This window comes from Acipenser ruthenus, chromosome 25, assembly GCF_902713425.1.
Source record: "Acipenser ruthenus chromosome 25, fAciRut3.2 maternal haplotype, whole genome shotgun sequence".
Classification (NCBI taxonomy): Eukaryota; Metazoa; Chordata; class Actinopteri; order Acipenseriformes; family Acipenseridae; genus Acipenser; species Acipenser ruthenus.
In genome coordinates, this window is record NC_081213.1 from 11,580,065 (window position 1) to 11,595,436 (window position 15,372).

The following is a 15,372-nucleotide window of genomic DNA, read 5'->3' on the forward strand; positions in this document are numbered from 1 at the left end:
TGGAAAGCCTCCAATTCCACTGACTGATTAATGTGGAAAGGCGAGATGGTCTTCGGCAGGAAAGCTGGGCGAATTAGACAAGCTTTTGAAATTGAAAATGCTTGCATTTCACTCACCTGCTTAGCAGAGGTGATGGCAAGCAAGAAAGCTGTCTTGAAGGGCAAAAATTTAAGCTCAGCTGAATGCATGGGCTCAAATGAAGGTCTTGTCAATGCATTAAGCACTACATTTAACCTCCAGCGAGGAACTAAATCCTTCACCGGTGGCCTAAGCCGCCGACTGCCTTTCAAAAATTGCCCTGGGGAATGAGCCCCTGGGGAGACTGAATCGATTTTTACATGGCACACCGAGATGGCTGCCAAATAGACCCTTAAAGTAGAGGGGGATTTCCCCTCATCAAAAAGGTCCTGTAAAAATTGCAGTAACTGCCATGGGGCATGTCGTGGGTTCGAACCCACAAGACAAGCACCACGTCTGGAACACGCCCCACTTGTACCCATATTGGGAACGGGTAGAGGCTGCCCTGCGTTTTGTAAGGTGTCAATCACCCTGTTTGATAACCCCAGGTGGCTCAAATGCAGCTGTTCAGGGGCCAAGTCCAGAGATGCAGACTCGATGGGTTGGGGTGCCATAGCGCGTGACGCATTGGCCGCTCAGGAGCTGCATCAGAGAGGAGAACCAGACTCTCCTGGGTCAGAACGGGGCTATTCGGGGCACCCTGGCCCGGTCTTCTCTGATCTTCTCCAAGCACAGCGGCAGCAGCGCCAGCAGTGGAAACGCATAGAGTAGACGTGCTGGCCATGGGTGTGCCAGTGCGTCTATCCCCAGAGGTCCCCCTTCTCCATTTATGGAGAACGACAGAGGACAGTGTGTCAACTCCCGAGAGGCAACAGGTCCACCTATGCCCTCTTGAATCTCTCCCACAGGAGGCTGACTACCTCAGGATGGAGTCTCCACTCTGCACCACTAAGGACCACCCTCGAGAGGAGGTCCGCAGCACAGTTGGTAAATCCCGGCAGGTGGACTGCATGGAGTGATAGAAGGTTCACTTGTGCCCACAGCAGAAGCTGCTGCCATCAAACTCAGAAACCTCTGGAAAACCACTACTGGAAGTGCTCTGCCGAATTGAAACAACTCTCTCCACTCTGTCCTCCGACAGGATGGCCAATATGAGCTCCGAGACCAAGCGCACCCCCAGACTATCCAGGCAGGCACTAGTCGACTCTTTGCATCGTTCACTTTCAAGCCAAACTGATGTAGGTGGCTGGTGAGGAGTTATGTGTGCTTGTGCGCTTGTGCTGGAGACCCTGTGCAGATCAGTCAGATGTCCAGATAGTTGAGGACTGATGCCTCCGAGTATCAAAAAGGGCCAGAATGGCTTCCATGGATTTTGTGAAAACGCGTGGAGCCAGAGAGATGCCAAACGGTAGAACACAGAACTGATACGCTATGCCATGGAAAGCAAACCTCAGGTATTTTCTGTGCGCTGGTTTTATGGGGATGTAGAAATAGGCATCCTTAAGGTACTCCAAGGTGAACCAATCGCCTGGCCTGATGGACTGCAACAGCCGCTGCGTAGTCAGCATCTTGAACCGTCTCCGACTCAGGTACAGGTTCACCTGTCTGAGATTGAGAATCGGTCTGAGGCCGTGTGGCAATGTGCCCCGCCCCTGTGTGCATATTATGTGTTGTATGTGTTGCGTGCGTGTGTTAATGTTGGTGTATAGATTGGTACACGGGATATAAACGGGTCTGTGTTTCACGTGTGATTTAAAAAGGTAGATTTGTATTTAGGCACGAGGAGGGCACAAATCACTTCACGTGCTGGTTAAATGTAATATGTGAGCACGGGGTTGCACAGAATTCATTCACGTGCTGGGATTCAAGTGAATAATTAATTAGTAATTGAATCCCAGCACAACAGTATATATATAGATGCACATTTCATTCAGTCAGGGTTGGGTGTTCGGTGAGTGGAGAACGGGATTGGAGACGGAGGTAATTGTGAATTATACAAGTGAATAGTTAAAGTATCTGCTCACCGTGTTTGTTTGTCTGTCTAGTCCGTTTTGTTCGTCTATTTATTTTGGCCTCAAGTGCCGTGCCCTGTGTTTTGTCTGTTCAAACCTTTTATTTTCTGTTCTGTTTATTAAATGCTGAGCGAAAGCATTCGCTCAGCTTCACCAAACCACACCTCTCTGTCTGTTTATTTCCTGCTTCTGGTCTGACGCCACCCACTCCGGCCGTCTTTGTGACACGTGGTGTCCTGCGTGGGATTTACAGCGCCGCCAGGACTCAGGCCAGAGCAGGAACCGCATTTTTGGATTAAAAAAAAAAGAGGAAAAAAAAAATGGCAGAAGACGCCATCAAAGTGCGGGACTGGATCCGGGAAAATGCTGGGCTGGAGGCCCAGTCTATACCAGTAGCCGTCCGGTTCCTGCGGTTGATGGACAGCGAGCGATGGGAGGCGTATGCAAGGGAACACACTCTAAGCACCTGGGAGGAAGGTGTGGAGTTGGTCCTCAGCTACCTGGAGGCAGTTATAAATGGAACAGCAGCCCAGGTAGCAGGTCCACCAGCAGAGGAAGAATGCCTGCTGTCCCCGTCTCCACCAGCAGAGGAAGAATGGGAGGAGCCAGAGCATCTACAGCCCAAGCGGGAGGAGCCTGAGCGTTCACAGCCCAAGCAGGAGGAGCCCAAACGTCCTACGCCTGAGTGGGAGGAGCCCGAACGTCCTACGCCTGAGTGGGAGGAGCCCGAACGTCCTACGCCTGAGTGGGAGGAGCCCGAACGTCCTACGCCTGAGTGGGGGGAGCCCGAACGTCCACAGCCCAAGAGGGGGGAGTCGGTGCGTCCACAGCCCAAAAGGGAGGAGTCGGTGCGTCCACAGCCCAAAAGGGAGGAGTCGGTGCGTCCACAGCCCAAAATGGAGGAGTCGGTGCGTCCACAGCCCGAAGAGAGGGAAGTCGGGGCTTCCACAGCCCTAGGACCGAAGCTGCCAGCAGAGGGAGAATACCTGCTGGTTCCACCTCCACCAGCAGAAGAACAATGCCTGTTGTCCCCATCTACACCAGCAGAGGAAGCATGCCTGTTGGTTCACCTGCTGCTGCCATCCCGAGAGCTAAAGGGGGAGGAGCCATCGCTGCCGTCCCAAGAGCCAGAAGGGGAGGAATTACAGGCTCAACCCCCTGAATTTTTCTGGGGGGGAGAAGGGCAGGATGCTGGTGTCCCCCAGCAGCCTCTATTTATGCTGCTGAAGGGAGCACGGCGCACACCAGCCCAGCCGCCACAGCAGAGGGAGCCAGCACCGCCACAGCCTCCCTCTGAGTGGCCAGCATCAGCCCCATGGCCTCTGCCTCCACCACCGCCAGGAGCAGAGGAGCAGGAGCTGCCTCTGCCTCCGCCACCACCACCGCCAGGAGCAGAGGAGCAGGAGCTGCCTCTGCCACTTCCAGGAGCAGAGGAGCAGGAGCTGCCTCTGCCTCCGCCACTGCCAGAAGCAGAACAGCAGGAGCTGTCTCTGCTTCCCGTACCTCCACCACAGGGAGTACGGTGGCCGGAGCCCCAGAAAGGGGAGCTGTCGGCCACGAAGAAGGGGGAGGAGGTCTGGAGACCACCAACCCCAGCAGCAGTTTCGCTGTCGGAGATCGTGGGGGAGGTCCGGAGACCTGCTCCCACTGCAGCAGTTTCGCTGCCGGAGATCGTGGGGGAGGTCCGGAGACCTGCTCCCACTGCAGCAGTTTCGCTGCCGGAGATCGTGGGGGAGGTCCGGAGACCTGCTCCCACGGCAGCACTTGTGCTGCAGAAGATACTGTGGCCGGAGCCCCGGAAGAGGGAGCTGCCGGCTACGAAGAAGAGGGGAGGTCAGGAGACCATTCCCCAAGCAGCCTTTCCGCTGCCAGGACTGCCCCGGCTGAAGGAGTCAGTCTGGGAGCTGTCAGCACGTCAGCCATGGACCCACTGAAGCCTCCCTTCCCAGCCCGACACTTTGTCCTGGACTGCTGGATTTTTAAGGGGGGAGGTGGCCGTTGAGGCCATGTGTGCTTTGCACAGGGGGGGGGGGTATATGTGGCAATGTGCCCCGCCCCTGTGTGCATATTATGTGTTGTATGTGTTGCGTGCGTGTGTTAATGTTGGTGTATAGATTGGTACACGGGATATAAACGGGTCTGTGTTTCACGTGTGATTTAAAAAGGTAGATTTGTATTTAGGCACGAGGAGGGCACAAATCACTTCACGTGCTGGTTAAATGTAATATGTGAGCACGGGGTTGCACAGAATTCATTCACGTGCTGGGATTCAAGTGAATAATTAATTAGTAATTGAATCCCAGCACAACAGTATATATATAGATGCACATTTCATTCAGTCAGGGTTGGGTGTTCGGTGAGTGGAGAACGGGATTGGAGACGGAGGTAATTGTGAATTATACAAGTGAATAGTTAAAGTATCTGCTCACCGTGTTTGTTTGTCTGTCTAGTCCGTTTTGTTCGTCTATTTATTTTGGCCTCAAGTGCCGTGCCCTGTGTTTTGTCTGTTCAAACCTTTTATTTTCTGTTCTGTTTATTAAATGCTGAGCGAAAGCATTCGCTCAGCTTCACCAAACCACACCTCTCTGTCTGTTTATTTCCTGCTTCTGGTCTGACGCCACCCACTCCGGCCGTCTTTGTGACAGGCCGCCATCCTGTTTTGGCACTAGAATACATGGAATAGAACCCCCTGTTGCAGTCGGAGGGGTCTACTATGCAAATGGCCTGTTTCTGCAGACTGCTACCTCCTTTGTCACCTGAGTGACTGCTTGGGGGTCTGTGACAGATGTTCTTGTCACACCCTGTAATGCAGGGGGGCCGTGTTGGAATTGGGGAGAGTAGCCAATTTGTACCGTGTTGAGGACCCAGGGGTCCGTGGTGAACTGGCTCCAGCAGTCCAGGTGTCTCCTGGAGAAGGACCTCTGGGCTTGTGGCAGCAATGTCCTTGGGCTGGTGCTCTGCCTGCAGCGCGCCTGCCCCCGTGGAAAGCGGTAGCAGACTGTCTCTGGACGGGGCCACCCGAAAAGGCAGCAGCCTGTGGCACTGGTTTCTTCTGCAGCTGTGGCCCCGGGTGCCAGTGTGCTGCAGGCTTGCGCGGGGGAGGTGGGCGCTTTAGCAGAAGGCGCACCAACTCACTGGTGGACTCCCTTGCACACTGCGACTGCTGTAGCATTTCGCCTACCGCCGGACCAAATGTGTGACCTGGGGTGACAGGAGCATCCAGCACTTGTGCCTGGGAGAGCCAAAGCTGTCTGCGTGCAGCCACCAACGCTGCCAGGTTCCTGCCTATAGCTTGTTCACAAAGCTTGGACAGCCTGAGCAGGTTCCTTGAAATCAAGTGCAACTCGTCTAACTGGGGAGACGAGGGCTTGTGGGACTCAGCAATGGCCCTGATAAGGTGGGCTGGATAAGCTACAAGGATGCTGTTGTAGCTACCCAGTCTAGCAGAGAAAGCACTGGCTGTGTAGGCTTTCTTCAGAATGACCTCAGTCACTCTGCATTGCTTGTTCGGGCAGCAACCAGTGCAGCAATGGGGGCCTCTACTGGCGGGAAATGGGTAAGACCCAGTTGTCCGCATCAGAAATTGCTGGCTTGAAACCGCTTCCCAGATCTTGTCGATCTGCTCCCTGCCTACCGAACGTGATCGTGGGCTTTCTTCCTCCTCTGCTTTAAAGGGGGGGAAGGTGAGTAGAGAGAGATATAGGGCTCTTCCGAGCTCGACTCCTACCTTCTCTCTGGACAGGAGCATGAGAGGAGGGGCCAGCTTCACTGGTGGAGCGCAGCGATGCTGAGCGCTGTGCAGGCATGAGGGATCGTTCCCTAGTGACGTGCTACTCGGTTCTTGAGAGTACATTTCTTGAACAAGGCACAGATATCACACAAAGTGATGTCTGTCAAAGCCTTCTGTGCAATCTCGGGGCCGAGGCATAAAATGCACTCCACGTGACCGTCCTTTGCAGGCAGCTTGGCTTGACAAGTGTTACATGCATGGAATCCAGACATGTTAACAATGCCATGCAATACTCTGCAATACATTATAATGTGCATTTGTAGTGTATGTTGGTACCTGCACATTGGACCTGGTGCTCGGTACTGACACACTGTGCTGTATGTTAATACCTGCGCACTGCACCTGGTGCTCGGTACTGACACTAGGCACTTGTACGGTGTGCTCGGTGCCGACACTCGACACCGACATGCGTACTCGGTACCGACACAGGGCACTCCGCACCTACTCTCGGCGCCGACTCGATGCACTCGGTACCGACGCTCAGTACCGAAGTAGTAACCTTGAACTCACAAGCGAGATTGGGGGTGATAATCGCAGTTACTGCAAGTGGCAAGTTATCAGGGATGCCCACTTGCAAGTCAGCCACTGGCTAAACTGCATAGTCAGTGCGAACACAAGACCAGCAGCAGCCTGCACAGTAACAGTAGTCCCTAAGGATCGGGGGCGACGAGTCGCAGTTACTATATGTGGTGAATCAACAGGGGTGCCCACCTGCGAGTCAGCCACTGGCTAATTCTAAATTTGTGCATGAAAATAGAAAAAGCCTGCTTCAAAAAACCTTTGTAATAGCACTGCAGAAGCAGGACTAAAACTGCATCGAGCTGCTAGCAGGAACGCCTACAACTGCTCGGAATTTTACCTCTGTAAGAAAAAGCATATATACGTGCCGGTGGAACAAAACGAAACCACATGGTCCACAAAATATTCTTATATTTATCTACATGTAATAACTATACGATAATATTTATGAAAAATAATTCCTATATACTCCAAAGAAGCGAGTCAGTCTAATGTACTAGGAGACCAGGGAGGAATGGCTAATGGAGCCGCAGGCTTCCCACGCAACGAATAACAGACTGATCGAATAAGGCTGATCCACATTTAAATCGGGAGAAACTGTCACCGTGCCTAATTTCAGCAGGCAGGGTTTTGAGCAAAGTAAGCCAGTTAATGAATGCAGTAAATCTGCTCTTGAATGAAGTGCTATTTGCTATGCATGTCTCAAACTCTACAAAGGAACAAGAAGTCTTTATCGATGTCTCTGTTAAAGAACCACGCTTCATGGGCAAAGTGAAATCTATTTCAGTACAAGTCTCATGTAATGCCTGTCGATTCCCATTGATTCCCCAGAAGTCTGATTATCCACATGTGATAAGAGATATAGCATCTGGACATTCTAAAAGCTCTCTCTCATCCAATTGCTGTCTCATTTCAGGGAATCAAAGTTAATCACAGGGGCAGCTAAAGACAACATGTCTCAGGTAAGGCTCTCAGGTAGTTAAGGCTCTCAGGTAAAGTAAGGTAAGACTCTCAGGTAAGGTTCTCAGGTAAGGCTCTCAGGTAAGGTAAGGTTCTCAGGTAAGGCTCTCAGGTAAGGCAAGGCTCTCAGATAAGGCTCTTAGGTAAGACTCAGGTAAGGTAAGGCTCTCAGGCTATGTAAGGTTCTCAGGTAAGGCTCTCAGGTAAGGTAAGGCTCGAGGGTAAGGTAAGGTTCTCAGGTAAGACTCAGGTAAGGTAAGTTTCTCAGGTAAGGCTCTCCGGTAAGACTCTCGGGTAAGGTAAGGCTCTCAGGTAAGGTAAGGTTCTCAGGTAAGGCTCTTGGGTAAGGTAAGGTTCTCAGGTAAGGTAAGGTAAGGTTCTCAGGTAAGGCTCTTAGGTAAGGTAAGGCTCTCAGGTAAGGCTCTCGGGTAAGGTAAGGCTCTCAGGTAAGGTAAGGTTCTCAGGTAAGGCTCTTGGGTAAGGTAAGGTTCTCAGGTAAGGTAAGGTAAGGTTCTCAGGTAAGGTAAGGCAAACCCCTTGAATTCAAACTCTGACACAGACAAGTGAATGTCTAAATAAATGGGCATGAGTGGAACAAGGACCCAAACTAATCAATTCTACTCATCCTAATCCCTACAGTGTGTTTCCACTGCTACAGGAGCACATTCCACAAGCCTTTTGATAGGAAATTTCACAAATGAATTATCATTACCATAATGCTGTTTAATCAAAGATACACTCTTAAAACTAACGAGCACTCTTCCCAATCAGCAGCTCTACTGTAACAAGGCCAGCACATGCTCAATCGTCTTACACAGAAACAACCTTTGAGCGTTAGAACTCACTTAAGACTGCTTTCTCAACATTAGCAAAAATTAACTTGGAACCAATAACTGAGCACTGACACCCAACATGGCTGTTGAGACTTCCTAGATGTGACTCTATTTCATAGAAAACAAGGAGAATGTGACAAAGGCACCCATGCACTGTAGACAGGTAACTGGTTACTAATGGAGGCAGACTTGGATCACAGACACATCATGCAGTGAGTCTGTCAGTCACAGGACCCTCACCTGGGATCTTCAGGTTGAGGTCACAGACACTCCCCACGGTTGCCACGGAGGCGGCTCGTTGCCGGCGACTGATGCTCTCTCGCAAACGGCCTTCCCCGGTCACTTTCACCGTGAACGGACTTCCTGCGAGGAGAAAGACAACCGTTACAGGAGAGGGAGGAGCAACACTAACAAACCACAGACAACATGTGCTTGAATACAGAGCACAGTAAATGAGGGGGGGGGGGGGGGGGGGTGCTCACCTGGCACGTGCTCATCAGCAAACCTGATGGACACCAGATACACTCCAGGCTCGGTGGGACAGTAGGACACCTTGCATGTCCCGTCCTCCACGTCCTCTGTCTGAATGTCCACCTTGCTGGGACCCTCAATGGACAGGGCCAGCCCCCCGAAGCCTGCAGGGAGAGAGAAGGACCAGCGATCAGACACAACGTTTATAGGAAGTGAAACACCTAGGCACACAGACAGAGGCAATTCACTCTGTTGCAGTGGCACGCGACTCCAGAAATCCTCACCATGTACTGAAAGATCTTCACCAAGCACAGGGGAGCAGTGACAGAGGTTTGAAAGCCTTGGTGGTGTTAGCATCCTGTTCGTGACTTTGTTATGCTTCAACATGTGACAACCTTGTTGTGGTGATCTTGGAAAAGACCTCAACCAGCACAGCAATAGAAACATCTAGACTTCTCCCACTAATAATAGAAGGGTGTATTCCTGAGACAGCATGCACCACCAATGCATTCACAATGACTTGGTTAAAAGCCAGAGGTCGCGAGCGCTTTGTGAACAACCTGCAACCTGGGGAGCGCTTTCAGGGAAACAACTAAATATTGAAAAATCCATACAGTACATATCAGGACATATCAAAATTGTAGGTGTGCTGCAAGCACTTGCACACATAGCTATAGTTGTATATGTGGTACTTTTAGCAATAATTGTTCCATGCCAGCATGGGAAATATATCTCCGAATAGATGGATAAAAAGCAAATAAGAGGCACAGAGCTTGTTAGTTGATGTTAAATTTTAAAATACTTGATAATAGAGAAATGCAGTAAGTTCAGTGAACTCTGTTATCTTTTAGTATTTGTAAATGAAGTGCTATTGAGTGTTACTTGCTATGTTGTGTGAGCTTACTATGTTGTGTGGTGATCCGTACATGCAGCATATCCCTGGTTTGGGCTGTGCAGTCCCGGAGCTCTGCTCAAGTACCTGCGTCTCTAGTGTCCACGATGAAGTCTGTCATCTCGAAGGTGCGTGCCTCCTGCAGCCCGGGTCCAAACACCTTCACCTTGCTGGCGTCGGCGATCTCAGACTGCAGCACCACGATGGTGAGGGGGCTGCTGGGGATGTGACGGCCGTTCTTCTTAATGCTGACCAGGTGCTCGCCTACCTCCCTCGGGATGAAGGAAATCCCTGCCGAGCAAATAGCAACCGCTTTAGACAGGACGGGACCCCTCAACACCCGCACCAGCGCTTCTCAGAATTACTAACTGGGACCCCCCTAATCAATGTATTCTAGAAACACATCTACATGGAGGGGGAATGCATAGAAAATGTATTATTCTGAATCAGATTTCACACCACCTCTCTCCACAACCCCCCTGAACCCTTTCTGTGCCCCCCAGTTTGAGAGCCCCCACCCCAGCCTCTCCAGAGCGAATTCTAATCTCTTCTCTTTAAATTCAAATACACATCTCTGTATTCCTCTAGAAATCTCTTGTGTTTAAATGAGTAAATAAAGTAGGTTGTTTGCTTTTCCATGACTCTGCTGGAGTTCCTGTAGCATGAGCCAGGAACAGAATAGAATTGACCCAGGCGAAGAACGGGAATCAGGGGAGGAGAGCTCATTAAAACAACTAGCAGACATGTCAACAGGAATCAAAAGGGTAGGGTTTTATTGAGAGCAAGTGATTAAGAACGTACTTAAACATTAGACCATCCACATGCTTGGAATACTTCATCTCTCTGTTTAATATCCTGTTGTGTTTTCTATCTCATTCTCTACTGCTGTTTCTGCTCCGGTCATACACACTGCTGTATTCCAGCAAGGCCCCCTGTCAGCCACTTCTGAGAGAGTCTAAAGTGAAGAGGTTTAGATACGACCACTAGGGGTGTGCTACTAGAATGACAGTCCCCTCTGCAGCTCTCTCTGCAATTTCACAGCTTCAGACCGTCTCACCATTAAAGAATGATGGAATTCAGCTGGAATAGTTAGAAAGTCTGGTCAATAATGATCTGAGGAGAAACCGCAATAGAGATTGATAGAGAACACAGAATGGGATAATAAGCAGGTAAGAAGTTAATTATACTGTAAAAACTCCAGTATCCAATTGGGAGCAGGATATTAATTAATTTGGATAATCAAATTACAACTGTGAAATAATGACTTTCCCCAATCAAGAGACCTCCTAAACTAGATAAATACAAGCCCTTTACTTTGAATTACTGTATAGAACATATAGTACTGCAATGTACTGCAAATGCCAGGAGATTAAGGGCTAAACAGCCTATTCGGCTCACCGATATGGTTGTTGGGCTGCCTCTTGAGCAGGCAGGGCTCATCCCGACCCGACGGGGCCTTGATGCTGGCGGTCAGCAGACTCAGGTCAGTCTCATTGATGTCCAGAGAGAAGTCTGCTGCACTGCCCAGTTTAAGCTGTGAGCGCCGCCGGTTGCTGTTGTCCTCTATAAAGAAACAGAGTGGGGCTGAATGGAGAGACATATAGGGCAGCAGTGTGGAGAAGTGGTTAGGGCTCTGGACTCTTGAACAGAGGGTCGTGGGTTCAATCCCTGGTGGGGGACACTGCTGCTGTACCCTTGAGCAAGGTACTTTACCTAGATTGCTCCAGTAAAAACTCAACTGTATAAATGGGTAATTGTATGTAAAAATAATGTGTAAAAAATAATGTAATTGTATGTAAAAATAATGTGATATGTAAATTGCCCTGGATAAGGGCGTCTGCTAAGAAATAAATAATAATAATAATAATAATAATAATAATAATAATAATAATAATAATAAATCTCACCAGGTGGCTTCATAAAGACGACACACTGAGAGCAGCATGTCAGTAACACACACTGTCACAGAGCTGTCAGCATCACCATGGACTACATCCACATGGAATTTTAAGTGTGATATATGAACAGACAGACACTAATTATTCCCCAATTCTGATACTCTCAGTAAGTTTTGCTAAAGAATATTCCTTTTTTTTTTTACCCCAATGTCGGACCCTGTCTGACATCAAAGAGACGCAAAAAACAGGTCTCTAGTCGTTTTTCTCCCGAAAAAGCCGAGAAAACCATTCAATGGCCGAGTGAGATCGATAGGAGCCGAGAGAAGCCGAAAAAAAAAGAGGCATATCACACGGACCTAAACAAACAAGTTAGCTGCTTATGCATCCAGCGCTCAAAGAATATCACAGACATTTGCAGAGCTTTTTTTAGATGTTATAGTAATAAAACAATGACTTAGATCACATTATTGAGGAGTTTGGTGATAAAACGAGTGATCAGGAGATGATTTATCGGTATGCACTACTATTAAGAGGTATGTGAAAAATACAGCGAACAAGGGGTGGGGCGGGGCTGGAGATGCAGTACTGAGTGTCCTGTTGATATGCAGTGCCTTTTAAACCTGTTTTACTGTGAAAAAAAAATACTTTTAAACAGTGCATCTAAAATAAACTGCGCGTGTGCAAATAAATTGGACCTGACACGCTGAATAAATGGACCGCTAAGGGCTAATCACATGGATGAGTGATTCTCCAGATACCTGTAAAACTCTATACATTAGTAACAGGCCCTTACTCTTCCTGCACCCTTCAGGGGAATGACAGGGCATGCAAACCGAACCATCTTGGATGTATCTCCAGACTGTTCACATTGTGGACTCCCTTGAACACAACATGGCCATTCAATTACCATGATCACTTCAGCTACAGTGTGTAGCTCTCCCACAACATCAAGACACCTCTCTCCTGCTGCACAACGGGTGCTGGTGAGCCCGGGTCTCTGGCAGCGTCTCACCTGTGACCCTGGCGCTGAAGGGGCTACCCACGATGTGCTCGTCGTTGTAGCGTACCAGGATGCTGTACTGCCCCGGCAGTGTGGGCAGGTAGGTGACAGTGCAGGTCCCATCCTTGTTGTCAGTGCAGCTGATCTCTGATTTGGAGGGGCCCTCGATGGCCAGGTCTAGACCCCCTGGTAAAGAAGCAAACATTCATATTCATATCCTAGATTATATTCAGACAGCTACAGCAAGGAGGATTTCCATACTGCTATGGATTACAGGTTTCAATTATGAAAATGTTCCCACTGTATAAAATGAAAGCACAGAGACACAGGCACGAGGGCGCATACCTTCCCCGGCGTCCTCAGTGAAGATGGTGAAGGTGGCTGGTTTGTTGACGATCCCGTAGATGAGTCCCGGACCGGAGGCTGTGACGTTGGGGCTGTTTGCATAGTTCACATAGAACTGCAGCGGACTCTCTGAAAACAACAGAAACGACATAGGATCTAACTAGCACAGGCAACCCCCTGGGAGAGCACACCCAATAGCATTATTATATCCTGCTGCCACAGTAGAAATAGAACAGAGTTTCACTGGAGCGGGTGGAATTGGTATCAACACATATTGTTTAAACTTTTTTTAAATTGCATCCTCCAAGATGGCTTCACATGGACCTGCATGGACCACTCAAACTACATTTCCCATCATCCTCCTGCTCACTGGTAAATCCATCTCAGTTACACATGTGAGCAGGAGGATGATGGGAAATGTAGTTTGAGTGGTCCGTGTGAAACCATCTTGGAGGCAGTTGAATGCAATTTAAAAGTTTAAAAATGTAGTCAAAATGTAAAAATAAATAAATTAAAAAAAAAACAATACACACCTTACGTAAACATTTATGGCAATACATGGGAACATGTAACCCAATAAAATAAAAATGTCCTTATATACCCTTTAAAACATTAAAGAGACTCTGAGTCGCGCTTGCATTCCCAGCAGCAGTCATGAGTCTGCAATAAGCAGCCAGCGCTCCAGCTGGTTTGACCAAGACCGTACACGTGACACTCCTTCAGATCAGACAACCGGAATTACCTTAAAGTGTGTCATTCTGGAATCTCTAACCCATGAACGTGACAAATAGAAAGCCGTATAAATAAGAGATGTCTTTGTGAATCCCTACGTGATCAGGAATGTTCTCTTCCCCTCTCACAAGAAAACGCTCATAGTAAGGATTTATTAACAATGGAGCGAAGCTGGAGTTATCAACAAGGCACTCCGTTTGAGAAATGTGTAACACACAACACAGATACTCAGCAGCAGAGCCCGTCTTGTGCTTATGCCAAGACTGAGCTTTAGAACCTTCCTGCTGTTAATGTGTAAACCAGCAGCAGCTCTGCACCGCGCCTCTGTTTCACACAGCTCTGCACCGCGTCTCTGTTTCACACAGCTCTGCACCGCGTCTCTGTTTCACACAGCTCTGCACCGCGTCTCTGTTTCACACAGCTCTGCACCGCGTCTCTGTTTCACACAGCTCTGCACCGCGTCTCTGTTTCACACAGCTCTGCACCGCGCCTCTGTTTCACACAGCTCTGCACCGCGCCTCTGTTTCACACAGCTCTGCACCGCGCCTCTGTTTCACACAGCTCTGCACCGCGCCTCTGTTTCACACAGCTCTGCACCGCGCCTCTGTTTCACACAGCTCTGCACCGCGTCTCTGTTTCACACAGCTCTGCACCACGTCCGTTTCACACAGCTCTGCACCACGTCTCTGTTTCACACAGCTCTGCACCGCGCCTCTGTTTCACACAGCTCTGCACCACGTCTGTTTCACACAGCTCTGCACCACGTCCCTGTTTCACACAGCTCTGCACCGCGTCCCTGTTTCACACAGCTCTGCACCGCGTCTCTGTTTCACACAGCTCTGCACCGCGTCTCTGTTTCACACAGCTCTGCACCGCGTCTCTGTTTCACACAGCTCTGCACCGCGTCCCTGTTTCACACAGCTCTGCACCGCGTCCCTGTTTCACACAGCTCTGCACCGCGTCTCTGTTTCACACAGCTCTGCACCGCGTCCGTTTCACACAGCTCTGCACCGCGTCTCTGTTTCACACAGCTCTACACCGCGTCCCTGTTTCACACAGCTCTGCACCGCGTCTCTGTTTCACACAGCTCTGCACCGCGTCCGTTTCACACAGCTCTGCACCGCGTCTCTGTTTCACACAGCTCTGCACCGCGTCCGTTTCACACAGCTCTGCACCGCGTCTCTGTTTCACACAGCTCTGCACCGCGCCTCTGTTTCACACAGCTCTGCTGTTCTAAACATGCAGCTGTCTTGAAGCATGGATACAAGACCCCTGCAGGCAGTGAGAGGGACGGGGTATTTGGCAGCCTTATCTCTGCCCCCTCTTTGTGCAGAGTATCTTCTGACCCTTTCCAGAACCGCTGCTTCTTGGTACCTAGTCACTTCTGGTGTTGTGGGCCAATGGTGTCTCTCCACTGGTCTAGCTGCAGAGAGACTGTGTGTGCCAGCTACAGCACAGGGAGTGATCAGGTACCAGGAGTCTGTAGTGGGGTTTTTATAAACCACATACATAAACAAGCAGCAGCAGCAGCATTATCCAGATGCATTGTGCATGATGTAGAGAGCGTGTGCCCTGGACAGGGCAGAGCAGCAGAGCTCGGAGACGCGCTGTACCTGGGATGTGCTTGTCGTTGTATTTGATGTGCATCTCGTGCAGACCCATCTCTGTGGGGGAGTACTTCACTGTCACCGTGCCGTCCTTGTTGTCACTGATATCAGGCTTGGCGGTCCTTCCAGAGGGCATGTGAACCTCACCTGAGAGAGAGAGGGGGAGAGGGAGAGAGAGAGGGAGAGAGAGAAGGGGAGAGAGAGAGAAGGGGAGAGAGAAGGGGAGAGGGAGAAAAAGAGAGGGATACTCATCAATTTGTGCTAACTAACTAAAGCCAAGTGTAATCACAAATAG

The 15,372-nt window shown here is 49.8% G+C and overlaps 1 protein-coding gene across 4 annotated transcripts in view; it reads right to left on the minus strand.

The window, feature by feature from the left end:
* The window catches only part of LOC117964055 (filamin-B-like), a 153,455-nt gene that overhangs the window by 23,414 nt on the left and 114,669 nt on the right, over positions 1-15,372 (minus strand). For all 4 annotated transcript variants that reach the window (XM_058999338.1, XM_058999336.1, XM_058999335.1 and 1 more), the window contains 7 exons: positions 15,084-15,224; positions 12,739-12,867; positions 12,406-12,579; positions 10,894-11,058; positions 9,583-9,786; positions 8,615-8,767; positions 8,373-8,495 (listed from right to left, as the gene is read on the minus strand). In XM_058999338.1, the coding sequence (XP_058855321.1) occupies positions 8,373-8,495; positions 8,615-8,767; positions 9,583-9,786; positions 10,894-11,058; positions 12,406-12,579; positions 12,739-12,867; positions 15,084-15,224 (1,089 nt within the window). The remainder of the gene's footprint in view (positions 1-8,372; positions 8,496-8,614; positions 8,768-9,582; positions 9,787-10,893; positions 11,059-12,405; positions 12,580-12,738; positions 12,868-15,083; positions 15,225-15,372) is intronic.